Source organism: Strix uralensis, chromosome 2 (assembly GCF_047716275.1).
Source record: "Strix uralensis isolate ZFMK-TIS-50842 chromosome 2, bStrUra1, whole genome shotgun sequence".
In the NCBI taxonomy this organism is placed as follows: Eukaryota; Metazoa; Chordata; class Aves; order Strigiformes; family Strigidae; genus Strix; species Strix uralensis.
Genome location: NC_133973.1, coordinates 6,585,696 through 6,598,670, shown reverse-complemented (window position 1 = coordinate 6,598,670; position 12,975 = coordinate 6,585,696). Strand labels below are relative to the sequence as shown.

Sequence of the window (12,975 nt, the reverse complement as noted above, 5' to 3'; positions counted from 1 at the left end):
TAAATTAAAGTTGTATCCTGCTCCCATAGAAGTCAGTTGCAAAATTGATTAGCAAATGATAACGTAAGCCACGGAAATACATAAAGAATCTTAGAAAAAATAAATGCATTTTCAACCTGAAGAGAAATTGAAAGGTTGAAGCTATAGAGCAGATGTTTTATAGTGAATGGAGAAAAACTGGCTTTTCTCTTAGATATCAGTCAGTGCAGGTAAGTAAACTGTAAAACAAGAATTTGAAGTTTAAAGATTAGGCCCTTCAATATTAAAATGGAGCCTTTAACTTTGATTTGGCTAGGTTACTCTTATAACTATAATTTTATTTCCCTGAAGAATCTGAAGATGGTCGATATGGAAGGTTGAAGAATCTCTGGAACTTACAATTTCTGCTCTGTTTTAGCCAGCCACTCTGGACAAAATTGTCACCTCCCCTGGATTATATCTGTATCAAAGCATGACAGGCAAACATGAGTGCAGCAGCTGAAGGACAAAGACAGAGTCAAGATTTGGGAAAGCTTTTCGCTATGAAGATGCTCTGCAGTACAGAATGGGCAGAAACTGGCTTTTAATTTAGAATTCTAATTCTAAAATTGTCTGCCATAACATTTTTAATCCTTTCCAACTAGCTTGTACAGTATCAGCTCGATTGCCAACAACTCAGGGGTCGAAACCAGGATTTTACTAGCAGATCAGTTCTCAGAAAGCCCATGTAACTGTCCATTGTTTTTTAGAATAGACACTGGTTAATACAATGTATTGGCAGAAGAAAAAGAGCAAGTGAATAAACAAAAATAAATCATTATGAAATTTCTGTATTTCATTAGGAGCAGAAGCTTGTCCTAAATTGACAGGTGTATGCATCTAAATTAATATGCAGAAGAGAAATGTGTCTGAATTAGAAAACTGAGGTAGTAAGATTCTGTAATATGAAGCTTAAAATAACAAAATTACAGAATGTAAAGCTAATGGAAGATTAGAAACTCCACAGAAAGCTGTACCTTGTAGGGAGGGAGAAATAGGACACTGAAAGGAAAATGAAAGAATCCTAGGAAGGAAAGGCTTTTACTTCCCGAGGTATTAAGGTCAACTAGTGTTCTTCATTGAAATCTTGGCAAGTTTGGAAATGTCTCTGCTTATTTGAGACTTATTTACATAAAATGATGCAGTTGCAATAGAAAAAGCTTGTTGTGAACTTTGTAGCCTGATGATTGTATCATCTGTTTTGATGTGCTCATCAGCTTAGAATTCAGAGTAGTACTATCAAAATCTTTGGTTTGAAATGTCCAAAGACAAATAAATTTGAAAGAAAATAATGAAAACATCCAATTCTCCCATTTCCCAGCACAAATAGTTTTAAGAATCTCTTGAAGTTGTTTCTAAATTTTACAGAAAGGGAAGGTATGATGAAGGGAAAAGCAGGAAAAGATTTTCTGCTTTGGTTTTGAATTTGTACTAAACACAACTTCTACAGCTGGAAAGTCTGCTTTTCCAACTGGATGTAGGGAAAGCAACTCTGTAGAGTCAACTGCCTTGTCTCATTTGCATGGAGAGCTTTTCTCCTTGCTTTAATAGCCTTTAAAGGGACACCAGCAGGATGGTAACAGTAAGTTAAGTTAATATCATTTTATTGTATTTAATTTAGCTTTACAATCCTTAAATGTCATTCTTGCATAGTTAGTGCATAGTAGTGCTGCTGGGTAAAAATAATGTGGAGGCTTTCCTGCTCTTACAGCACCTTGCTTTACCTTAATATAGTCTAGATTATTTTAATTTTAGATTGGCTCTGAGCTTTCTGGATTTATAGTGTGAGGCTTTGGGATACTTACAAAATCTTTTTTCATTCTTTACTTTTAAATTACTGAGCAGAACTTAATGTAGTTCTTTTGTTTGAACTTTTGTTTGAAACTTTTGTTTGAAAATAATGAGAATGGCTGAGTAATATCCTGTGTGAAATGAGCACAAGACTCTTGGTTTGAGTTTATAGTAGACAGATATTTACATCAAAGAAAAATAGTGCTGGTACCATTTTACACCATACTCAAGAGTGTTAACAGAGATGCTAAAGACTTAATAGAAATTGAATTTTTGTCTTATTTCCCTTCAGTCCAGGGAAGGTTTCTGGCTGATGCAAGTGCTGTAGTGGCAGTAACTGAAGCGCAGGGATTCTTTACTCATCTTTCCACCAGTATGCATTTCATTAGTTTTGTAGGTATAATGTCTACCTACCTCTCAAAGTTCCTTTTTAATGTGAAGTCTTAACACTATGGTTTCGTAAGAATATAATAAACTGAATGGCATGTTTGAGAAGGATAAAGCAGAGTGTTCAAGACAGCTTTGCCACATCAACATTATAGTGACTGAATAGGAAACATATTCAAATAAAAAAAATTGAACTACTAAAATTTTACAGCAGTCTGCCCTTTGTTCTGCGTAAAGGCTACAATGAGAACCTAGTTTATTTATCTGTCAGGCTGAAGAAGAGCAACAAAAGGAAAAATATGGAGGGAAAGAGAAAGCTAAAACTCCTGACAAGAAGAACATACATAGCACCAAGACAGCCGAGAAAGAAAAGAAAGGAAAAAAGACAGAAGGAGGCCCTCTAGTACCAGTCATTGTTAAAAAGGACACCCAACTGAAGCGACGGGGAGAAGTGGAAGAGGAAGACAAATACATTGGTATGTAAAAAAAGCAGATACACTCCTGATAATCTTGCTAGAAATCTTGCAACCTAGCTTCAGAGTACTTTGTTTTGTTCCATGTTGAAAAGTCAAGATCTGTTTGGCAATATTAAGGCATTGCCACTTTGCATTTGAAGAGGACACTGTGTTCTGCTCAGTATTAGGATAGATTGTACAATCCAAGAAATAAAATACAGATGTGGTATATGTAGCATGTCAACATGTTTTAGCATGTTTAAGACTAAAAGAAGGTGGCTAAACAAATCCTACAGAAAACCTTTCTACAGAAAGATTTCAGAGTAATTAAATGCATTTGTGTCAGTATCCAAACGTGTCTTTCTCCTTGTATTACCTACATTTCTCCATGGGCTGCAAAGGGGATCTACACAATTAACTTAGACTAGAGTCAAGCTTCTGGAGGACTCGTTTTTACTTACATAATGCTTAACCTTTTGCTTTGGTTCTGAAATGTTGCTATGCATATTTCTACAGAACTAATAAGACCATAATGCAGGCACTCAGTGAAACATTTTATCTGCACTTTAGGATGAATTTGGATATGCCCCTTGCCAACTGAAAGGGCTAGTGTGAGCTGGTATTACCAGCTGATGAGGATTTTGACAGGGAGTCCATCTAGCAAACATGAACCTGTTGGGCAGGGAGCAGTCAGCAGTGAGTCAGCTCGTACCTGCAGCTTAATCCTTCAGAATTATTACAGCTAATGTAATCTCTTGTCTAACACACAGTAACTTTGTGTGTGCTCCCTGGACAGTTTTATGCAGGATGAAATAGGATAGCTTAAACTATCATTAGAGCATGTGAATATGTCCTGACACTAACTCCTCCTTAAAGAGAAGCAATTACAGAAATGCTGCTACAGCTAGCATTCTGGTTATAATCAGCTTCTCCAGTTTTTCTTTGGTGCTTCTCCAAGCAATTATTACTTCTGACTTGTATTCTTCCTGCTGAGTTCTAGGTGGTTTCCTACATAAGACTTCAGTCTAATGCACATAATATTTTGAAACTTGTAATTATCCCAATGAAGTTATAAAAGGACTGTTTCTCTGACCTTAATTTGCAGCATCCCTATACAATCAAGAAAAAAAAGGATTTTGTTTAGCTGTTGAATGTCCTTGCTCTAATCTGGTTTTGTTGTGTTTTGAACAGATGATGAACCAGATGATGGTGCCCATCATTACTTTATAATTTTGGATTTCCACAACCCTCAGCTGTTGCCCGTGATGTCTGAGCTTGGGATTAACGTTTCAAGTGTAATTAGAATTTCTTCTGAGAATTATAAACCGTTGCAGACATACTTGGAAGCAACTAAACTTCAAGGAGAATCTTTACTTTCACGTGAAGGTAATCTGGTCATAAGAACAAAATTTGTGCAGAAAAGAGACTATTTTATATCCAAGTAAAGACTATTCCAGCTGTATTTTTCTCCCTCTCTGTGCCTTGTGTTTGTGCATACTACCTGTGAGCAGCTGTGTTTGTCAGTGCAGAAATGGTAGTGCCCTTGGTGGTCACCAAACCAAATGGTTTGCCAGTGAGAAAACTTGCCTCAGCTGGACAGTAGAGAGAGGAACTGGCTAAGCAGGCAGTGGCTGCAGCCATAGTTTTCTGCAGCAGCCACCAAAGAGCAACATTTATCAAATGCATACTTATATGAATTGTTAGCCAGGAAGGTGTGTTGCTAAGCAAACTTGGCTCATTTGGTAATTTCAAGGGAAGTGCACAGATGGCTACTTTGGGACTGTGGCCCCAGCCAGAGAAGAATACACCACAGAATAACACCCTGTAATTGTAGTCAGTTGTCCCCAGGCTGTAACACCTCTCTTGAACTGGGATCCTGGTGAACAGCAAGCTAAATAGGAGTCATCAGTGAAGGCTAACCATACTGAGCTGTAGTAACACAGCCAGTACGTCGAGGGAAGTAGTTATTTCCTGTTACTTGGCTCTCATAAGAACAGAGTTCTGGGCTCTATAGTACAAGAAAGATACTAATAAACTTGACTGAGTCCAGCAGACAGCCACCCTATAAGGACTGGCTGAAGAACCTTGGCTTGCTTGATCTGGAGAATAGAGGGCTTACAGGACACCTAACTGCATCCTTCTAACACCTCTGAGAAGGTTATCAAGAACACAGAGCAAGACTCTTCATTTTGAGGTACATGGAAGAAGAAAGTTGTGATCGTGAATAGCCTTTGGAAATCTCAGGCCCCAGAGACAAGGGGAAAGTCTGGAGCAAGGAAAATATACCCTTGGTGGAAGAGGATCAAGTCGGGGAACACTTAAGCAAACGACATGTGTATGTCCATGGAGCTTGATGGGATGCACCCACGAATACTGAGGGAGCTGGCTGTGATGTCACACTGAGGCCACTCTCAATAACTTTTGAACAATCATAGCAATTGGAAAAGGTGCCTGAGAACTGGAGGAAAGCAAGTGTCACTTCTATCTTCAGAAATGGTAGGAAGGAGGACTCATGGAACTAAAGGCTTCTCAGACTCACCTCAGTCCCTGGGAATATGGTGGAACAACTAATCCTGAAAGCAATTTCCAAGCACATGAAGGACAAGAAGTTGGTCAGTCAGCATAGATTCACCGAGGGGAAGTCATTCTTACCCAACCTGATAGCCTTCTGTGATACAATGACTGGCTTGGTAGATGAGGGGAGAGCAGTGAATATTGTCTGCCTTGACTTCAATAAGGCCTTTGGCACTGTCTTTTCATAAAGAAACTAATGAAGTATAGGCTGGATTAGCAAACACTGAGGTGGATTGAAAACTGGCTGAGTGGTCTGGTCCAGAGCCTAGTGATCAGTGATATGAGTCCTGCCCAACATCTTCATTAATGATCAGGATAGTGGGGCAGAATATACCCTCAAGCAAGTACTCTGATGATACAAAACTATGAGGAGTGGCTGATACCAGAGGGTTGTGTTGCTGTTCAGAGGGACCTTGACAAGCTAGAGAAATGGGCTGGCAGGAACCTCATAAAATTCCACAAGGGCAAGAGCAAAGTCCTGCACCTGAGGAGGAATAACCCAATGCAGCAGTTCATGGAGGGGGCTGACCAGCTGGAAAACAACTTGGCAGAAAAGGGCCTAGGGGTGGTGGCAGTAAGTTGGACATGAGCCAGCAACATGCCTTTGTAGCAAACAAGGCTAATGGTATCCTGGGCTGTATCAGGTCAAGGGATTTGATCCTTCCTTTCTACTCAGCACTGGTGAGGCCACACCTGGAGATCTGTGTCCAGTTCTGGGCTCCCCAGTACAGGAGAGATATGGAGCTACTGGAGAGACTCCATCAAACAACCACAAAGATGTTTAAAGGACTGGAGCATCTTTCATATGAGCAGAGGCTGAGAGAGCTGGGAATGTTTACCCTGGAGAAAAGGAAGCCCAGAAGGATCTTGTCAATATGTATAAATGCCTGAAGCGAGAGTGCAAAGTAGAGGAAGCCAGGCTCTTTTCACTGGTGTTCAGTGACAGGACAAAAGGCCATGGAAAAAACTGAAACATGGGAGGTTTTACCTGAACACAAGGAAACACATTTTTACTGTGAGGGTGACTGAACTGTGAGGTTGGACAGAGAGGTTGTGGAGTCTTTGTCCTTGGAGATATTCAGAAGCCATCTGGACACGATCCTGTGCAGCCTGCTCGAGGTGATCCTGCATGAGCTGAGGAGTTGGACCAGATGACCTCCAGAGGTCCCTTTCAACATCAACCATTCTGTGATTCTGTAATTGAAATAGAAGAATCTGGCAACATGGTGGGGGCGGGGGGGTAGCGGGCAGGGTATGGGGATACGAATGAACAGAAATTACCCCAGAGGCAGTCAAGCATTGCAACAGGTTGTGGGATCTCTGTCTTTGGAGGTTTACAAGACTGAGCTGGATAAAGCCCTGAGCCTGTTGTCTGAATTTCCTGTTGACCATGCTTTGAGTAGGAGATTGAGGTCCCCTCTGACCTGAATTATTTTAAATCTAAATCAAAGTCTGGTGATAAATAAACATAAGTGAAAAAACTGAGTTGGTAGCTGTCCTGGTTTGAGTGAGTGGCAGGGTTTTTGGTAGCAGGGGAGGGGGCTACAGCAGTGGCCCCTGTGAGAAGCTTCTCAAAGCTCCCGTGGCTCCAAGTCAGACCCGCCTCTGCACCAAGGCCGAGCCAGTTAGAGACGGTGGCTGCGCCTCTGTGATAACGTATTTAAGAAGGGGAATCTGGGAGGGGGAGTTGGAGTTGTGAGGAGGTGTTGAGGGGGACACCTATGCAAACACCAAGGTCAGTGGAAGAAAGGAAGAGAAGTGGGGGTAGGTATGCCAGAGCAGAGGCTCCCCTGCAGTCCATGATGAGACAGCAGGGCTCCCCCCCCCGCCACCCATGGAGGTCTACAGTGGAGCAGAGACTGACCTGAGGCCCATGGAGGTGACTGCGTCCGAAGAAGGCCGGGACACTGTAGGAAGCTCCCACTGTTGTAGTTCGGCACTGGGAGGATTGCAACATGCGAGGGTGACCCACGTGCCTGTGGGAGGGACTGGTGGAGGACTGTCTCCTGCAAGAGAGGGACCACGCTGAAACAGGGAAGGAATGCCAGAAGTTCCCCTGCCCCAAGGTGGAAGAAGCAGCAGGACTAACTATATCCCCCATTCCCTGCCCCTGGGCTGCTGGAGGGGATGTGGAGAAATCAGGAGCAAACCTGAGCCCAGGAAGAAGGGAGGGGTGGGGGAAGGTGTTTTCAAGATGTAGTAATGCTCCTCGTGGCCCTACTCTGTTAAGTGTTGTCGTTGTTAGCGTCTGTATTAAATTTATGGGTTTTTTTAAATTCTCTTAACAAGTCTGTCTTTTGCCTGTGCCTTAAAGGATAAGGTCATCCCTCTTTGTCCTTACCTCAAGTTCCTGGATCTTTTGTTTCCCTCCTTCTCAGCGCTGGGGGAAAAGGGGGGAGTGAGTGGTGTCTTTGCTTATTTTCCCCTTCTCAGCGCTGAGGGGAAAGGGGAAAGTGAGCGGCTGCATGGTGCTCAGTTGCCCTCTGAACTCAAACCCAGACAGTAGCTGTGATTGTTCATACATGTGGTTTTTTACTAATAATTATGGTTCCAATTATAACTGTGCATACTGACGTTCTGCAATGTTCTCTGTGGTGCTGGGAAATCCCTTGTGATGGATTCTGACAATGTTGAGATGGCACAAGCAACCCAGTAAATAAGGACATGAGATGGGATGGTGTGACTCGCTGTCATTCTGACCGCTGAAGTACAACTTCATTTACTTATGAGTGTTGTGAAGGCTGAACTATCTCAGTGTGCTATTCCTTCCTTCCCATTCATGTTGACCAAATGAGATACTCGTATTGCCTCAGGGCAAATGCTACAGGTTAGACTGTGTGGACACTAGGGAATCTGCACCCCAAAGGTGCAGAGATGAGCTAACATGAGTCATGGAGGAGATTAAGACTTAGGCAATCACAGCACCAACTGGTAGACTCAAGAAGTAATGTCGTGTTTGAATTTGTATGAGCAATCTTATCTCTGGGAAAAGAATGAGAGGAAAACATTATTTCCAGCTTCTTGTAATTTTGTTAGAACTTGTAAAATTTAAAGGTAATGTCTTGCTAGAAAATAGTGGGAAGTGCAGAGAGCAGAAAGCGTTGGTTTGTTTATTTTCTTTTATTTACAAATACCTGCTGGGGGTGAAGGTTTCCTGAAATATTTCCAAAGTTCTATTATCTTTTTGTCATGTATGTGTAATAGCAGGAAGACTTTAGTAAACTTAGATAATTAGTAAGTAAAATTTGTTAGGAAACTTTTAAAAGGGGAAAAAATGTAAATATAGATGATAGTATTTTGTGTAAGTAGTGTTATAGGTAGTAATGTAAATTTTCCCCATTACTAAGAAAGGATAGGTTGCATAGTAAGAAAACGTCTTGGCTAAACCATGCATTCTTGTGGACCTTGATAGAAGGAAGCATTTAAGAATTAAAAATAAGTCAGATCACTAGGAATGAGAATATATGTTCATTATGAGCCTATTGGCACAAAATCAGAAACACCAAGATACAAAACAGGATGCAGGAGGAGGACTGAGAGAAATGTTCGTCTGTTGCTCAACAGAGAGGAAGAACTGTCAGGAGGTGATCCTAGGAAGGCTGGCTGTGGGTAGTGTTTTGGGCAGCTTTTTGTACTTCTTGTTGGCATGTGTGTTGTGGGGGGATTTATCTGTTCTCACTACAAATACCATTGCAGACAGGTGATAGTTATAACTAACCACAATTAATGCTGGTAGCAGAAACATTCAGCTTCAACAAATTGTGGAGGAATGGGTAAAACAACTGAGTGCTGCTCAGGTAAGGTAGAAAAATTTTCAGATCAGCTGATTCAGATTAACTTAAATTGTATTCTATTTAAAGATTTGCCTGCCGTTCTCATTTATATTTGAGAACTCATAGAAAACAAGTAAGATAGTGGAAAAAGAGCTGTGAGGAAGAAGGAAAGGAACACAAATAGCCAAGGCACTGTAATCTGCTTAATTTCTGTTTCTGGAAAAATACTGGAACAAATAATTTATAACCACTTAAAAGAAAAATGAGGACATGAGTAACAGCTAGTGTATGCTGTTCAAGGGAAAATCATGCTAGACAAGTTTAATTTCCTTATAAAATGAAGTACTGGCCTTCTGAGCAGAGGAATAGTCTGTATTGTATATTTGGATTTTAATAAGGCTACTTCACAGAGCCCACGCTGAGCAAGGTAGGTCTAGATGAAAATAAATATATAGTAGGTGCAGTCTTATTCAAAACTCTTAGCCTCTCTAGAGTAACTGTTAAAGGTTTACTATCAAATAGAAGGATATATGGAGTGGACTCAAGGGAGTTTGTGCTGGGTCTGGTATTATTTGGTATTGTCGTGGGTGTTGGAATAAGGGGGTGTGATTCCAATGCAAAATATTCTTGGCAGAATAGAGAATAATAATCTGGAAAAAAGACTGTTCTGTTTAATATGGACAATACAGTATGCTTATACAAGAATAATTAAATGTACAAATAAAGACTAGGAGACATGGGTAGGTGACAGGTTTGAAAGATAAGCTGTCACGCTAACTTCACAAATGAACATAAGTCAGCAATATCGCTATGCCACTAAAAAATAAATACCATCTCCAGATTATAAATGAGAATATATCCTTAAAAGTACCTGAAGTAATCTTATCATGCAAGTCAACAGTGAGGTAAGCCTTGTGAGAAAAGTGTGCCAATCAGAAAAATTCCAAATGGTGGAGAAGAGAATTATTAGGGTTCTATAAAATTTTATCTACGAGGAAAAAAATGAGAAGAGAAGGCTTAAGGAGGTAGTGGAGAAATGATAAAAGTTTTCAAGTTTGTAAAAGGCTAGGACAGAAAATGAAGAGTTTAAATTGCAATAGAAAAATATAATGTAGCAGGTAGAAACTTTCCACAGGTGAGGTTAGTGAAGCACTGAAGTATACTGAGTAGGAATTTTATTGAGTCTTTGAGGATTTTAAGGTTGTATTAAGACAAACATCTGTCAGCAGCGATACAGGTATAGTTAATTGTGCCTTGGAGCAGGCATTAACTCAAGTATTTCATAGTTGAATGACTTACAAAATAGATTGTGGTTGATCATTTCAGTAATGTACAGAGAAACTTTTAGACAGGAAGACATTAACCTGTAAGTGCGATTATGTTATAGTGTTTCTGTTCTTAGCATGAATACACGTGAATCATGGATTAGGGACCACAGCTTTCATGTTCTTTTCCTTCCCAGGTGTTTGCATCCCCTAGTGACTCTCATTTTGTGAAGTTACCAAGTCAAGAGCTTAGTCCCCTTTCATACTGTTAGTCTTCTGTTCCTCTAATCACCCTCATAGATGTGCTACTACTAATTCAGCTTTTCTGAGAGCTAATGAGAGAACTCAGACCAATGTCCGAGCCTGACAAAATGGAATTCATTTTTCTCCATTTCTGCTGGAAACATGTGACTTGGACACATCCTAGTGATTCTAGGATTTCTGTTTTCACAGTGATGTTTGAAATTGCTATTCAGTGTATTAGTATACACTAGATGTTTTTCTTCCACTGTTATATGATGATAACAGATTTTTTGGTCGATGTTTTTCCAAAATCGTGTAATGTACTGCTGGGTACTGTCTCATTTCTATTACTGATGACTTCAAGGTAATTCAGTTCCTCTATGGGGTTATGCAAAATCTCTTCTGTATTGACAGAGTGTCTCCCAGCTCCTGCACCTTTTTGAGGGGTTACTCATGAAAACTTTAATGCATTCTGAGAGAGTTTACATGTTGAAAATATACTTGAGGAAAGAAAAGTCTTAGGATTGCAGACAAAAGAATGAAGAGAGGAGGCAGTAGTCAAGGGCAGAGGATCTCATGATTGATCCTGGCAAACTGTGATGTTTCTGTGAAAGGGGAAGCCTAAGTGTTATACACATTTTTGTGTTGGTTATTATTAAACTATGGGACAGAATTAGTAAAATGTTATTACTCTTCTATTGTAAAACAGGAATGTCTAGCTACAATGTTATTAGAACAGTGCCATTCACCTTTCATTCAAAAATGCAAAGAGGTGAATCCATTGACAGAGCAGCCCTAGATGCTGTTACACTGTCGAGATGTATTTTCAAAGCTGAGTTTGTTAGGGGGACATTGCCATGGGTGAGGAATTATCCTGAATTAGAGGATATCTTTCATGAGCAGATGAAAAACTAAGAGAAAGGATGGTCCTGTGACTGAGATGAGCTATTAGGAGCATAGAACAGATCAAGGGACCATCTAGATAAGAAGTGATCTATCTCCAGAAGTGCTCATAAATTAATGTCCAAGGAAAAGGAAATTAAAGGAATGGAAGGAAAAGGGTAATAAGTAAAACATGTATGAAACTTCTCAATGCATACATCACCTAGCCACCAGTTATTTTCAAGTCAGTGAATTTTCCTGATCCTGATGTGTTTTGTCTTTTTAGTAAACCTCAATGGATTTAGTTTGTCTGTTTTCTAAGTACTTCTTCAGTCTCCCCTTGAACTTATGAGAATGTCTTATATCTACAGAATCTTTTGGCAGAGAGTTCCCAGGTTTTTTACCCAGTGTCTTAATGGGACATATCTTCCAAATCACGATAAAACCATTTTGTAGGTTAATTGGCAAACATTTCTGATGGCTGCTAGAGGAGGTGTATGTAACTTGGAAAACCTTAAGGAGATTAGCATTTTTTGAAGAGTCCACAGCCTCATCGAGTTGTTTTGTTTTAAACCTGTGGGATCACTGGAATTATACAAGTGAGGTATTTGGCCTTCATACTTAGGTTTTAGAAGTGCTGAGCACCATAAATCCAAATGAAAGGAAGTCACTGCAGGTTTAGTGTCTTTACATCTCTTAAATTAGGTTATAAAAAGTATGGTTGATCTTAGATTCCAGAGTGTGATTGTAAGAGATGGCTTTTTTTTTTTTTTTCATTGTAACTAGAGCATCTTTGAAAGTTGATCATTACTATGCAGTAAAAATGGAAACTATACAACTTTTAGGGTCGCTATTCACAGTCATACTGTGCCTTAATCTCCTTTTGCCTCAATTTCCACACCAATAAAATTGTCATAATAAGGATTGCTTACCCTATAATTAAAGAACAGGTTTGTCAGGGTATGTTCTGGCAGCTTTGGAAAAGTGCAACCTGGGATTTTTACATTTCCTGGGTTTCAAACATTCACTGCTGTTGTTTAGTTTGGGGGGAGAGGTAGGGGTGCGGTATTGGTTTTGATTTTTATTTCTTCTGAAGGAACTACCATGTTTTACTGAGGCTTTATCTTCCTGGAGATTTTTAATCCCAAAGTTGAGTGTCAGATTTTGCTGAGACTTTGAGGATGGGAATATTTTAACAGTGCTTATGGAAGACTAACGTGTGATTTGTGCCTTGTGTAAAAGGGAGACATTGTACCATGATTTACCTAATACTTATAAATGTTAGTTGTAGAAGCAGAGAAAAGAAAGATGGATGAAGCTATCAAAGACCTGGAGACATTTTGGAAATACCTGGAGCCAGTTCTGAACAGTGGAAAGCATGGATCAAGTCTCTTTGATGTTGCAATACTTCATCACCTAGTTAAGGAGAGTGCCTTTCCCCAGGATTGGTCTGATGGAGAAATGCTGGTCAGTAGATTCTGCTTTCACAATCCATGGCATGCTTTGGGGTTTGTAACATAGACCAATATAGAAATGACAGGACTTTTAGTTTAGTCTTCTATGAAACAGAACCAGAGTAGTTAGTAT

The 12,975-nt window shown here is 40.0% G+C and overlaps 1 protein-coding gene across 3 annotated transcripts in view; it reads left to right on the top strand.

The window, feature by feature from the left end:
• The window catches only part of SPAG17 (sperm associated antigen 17), a 119,265-nt gene that overhangs the window by 24,965 nt on the left and 81,325 nt on the right, over positions 1-12,975 (top strand). For all 3 annotated transcript variants that reach the window (XM_074853919.1, XM_074853900.1, XM_074853909.1), the window contains exons 5-7: positions 2,468-2,672; positions 3,843-4,037; positions 12,674-12,855. In XM_074853919.1, the coding sequence (XP_074710020.1) occupies positions 2,468-2,672; positions 3,843-4,037; positions 12,674-12,855 (582 nt within the window). The remainder of the gene's footprint in view (positions 1-2,467; positions 2,673-3,842; positions 4,038-12,673; positions 12,856-12,975) is intronic.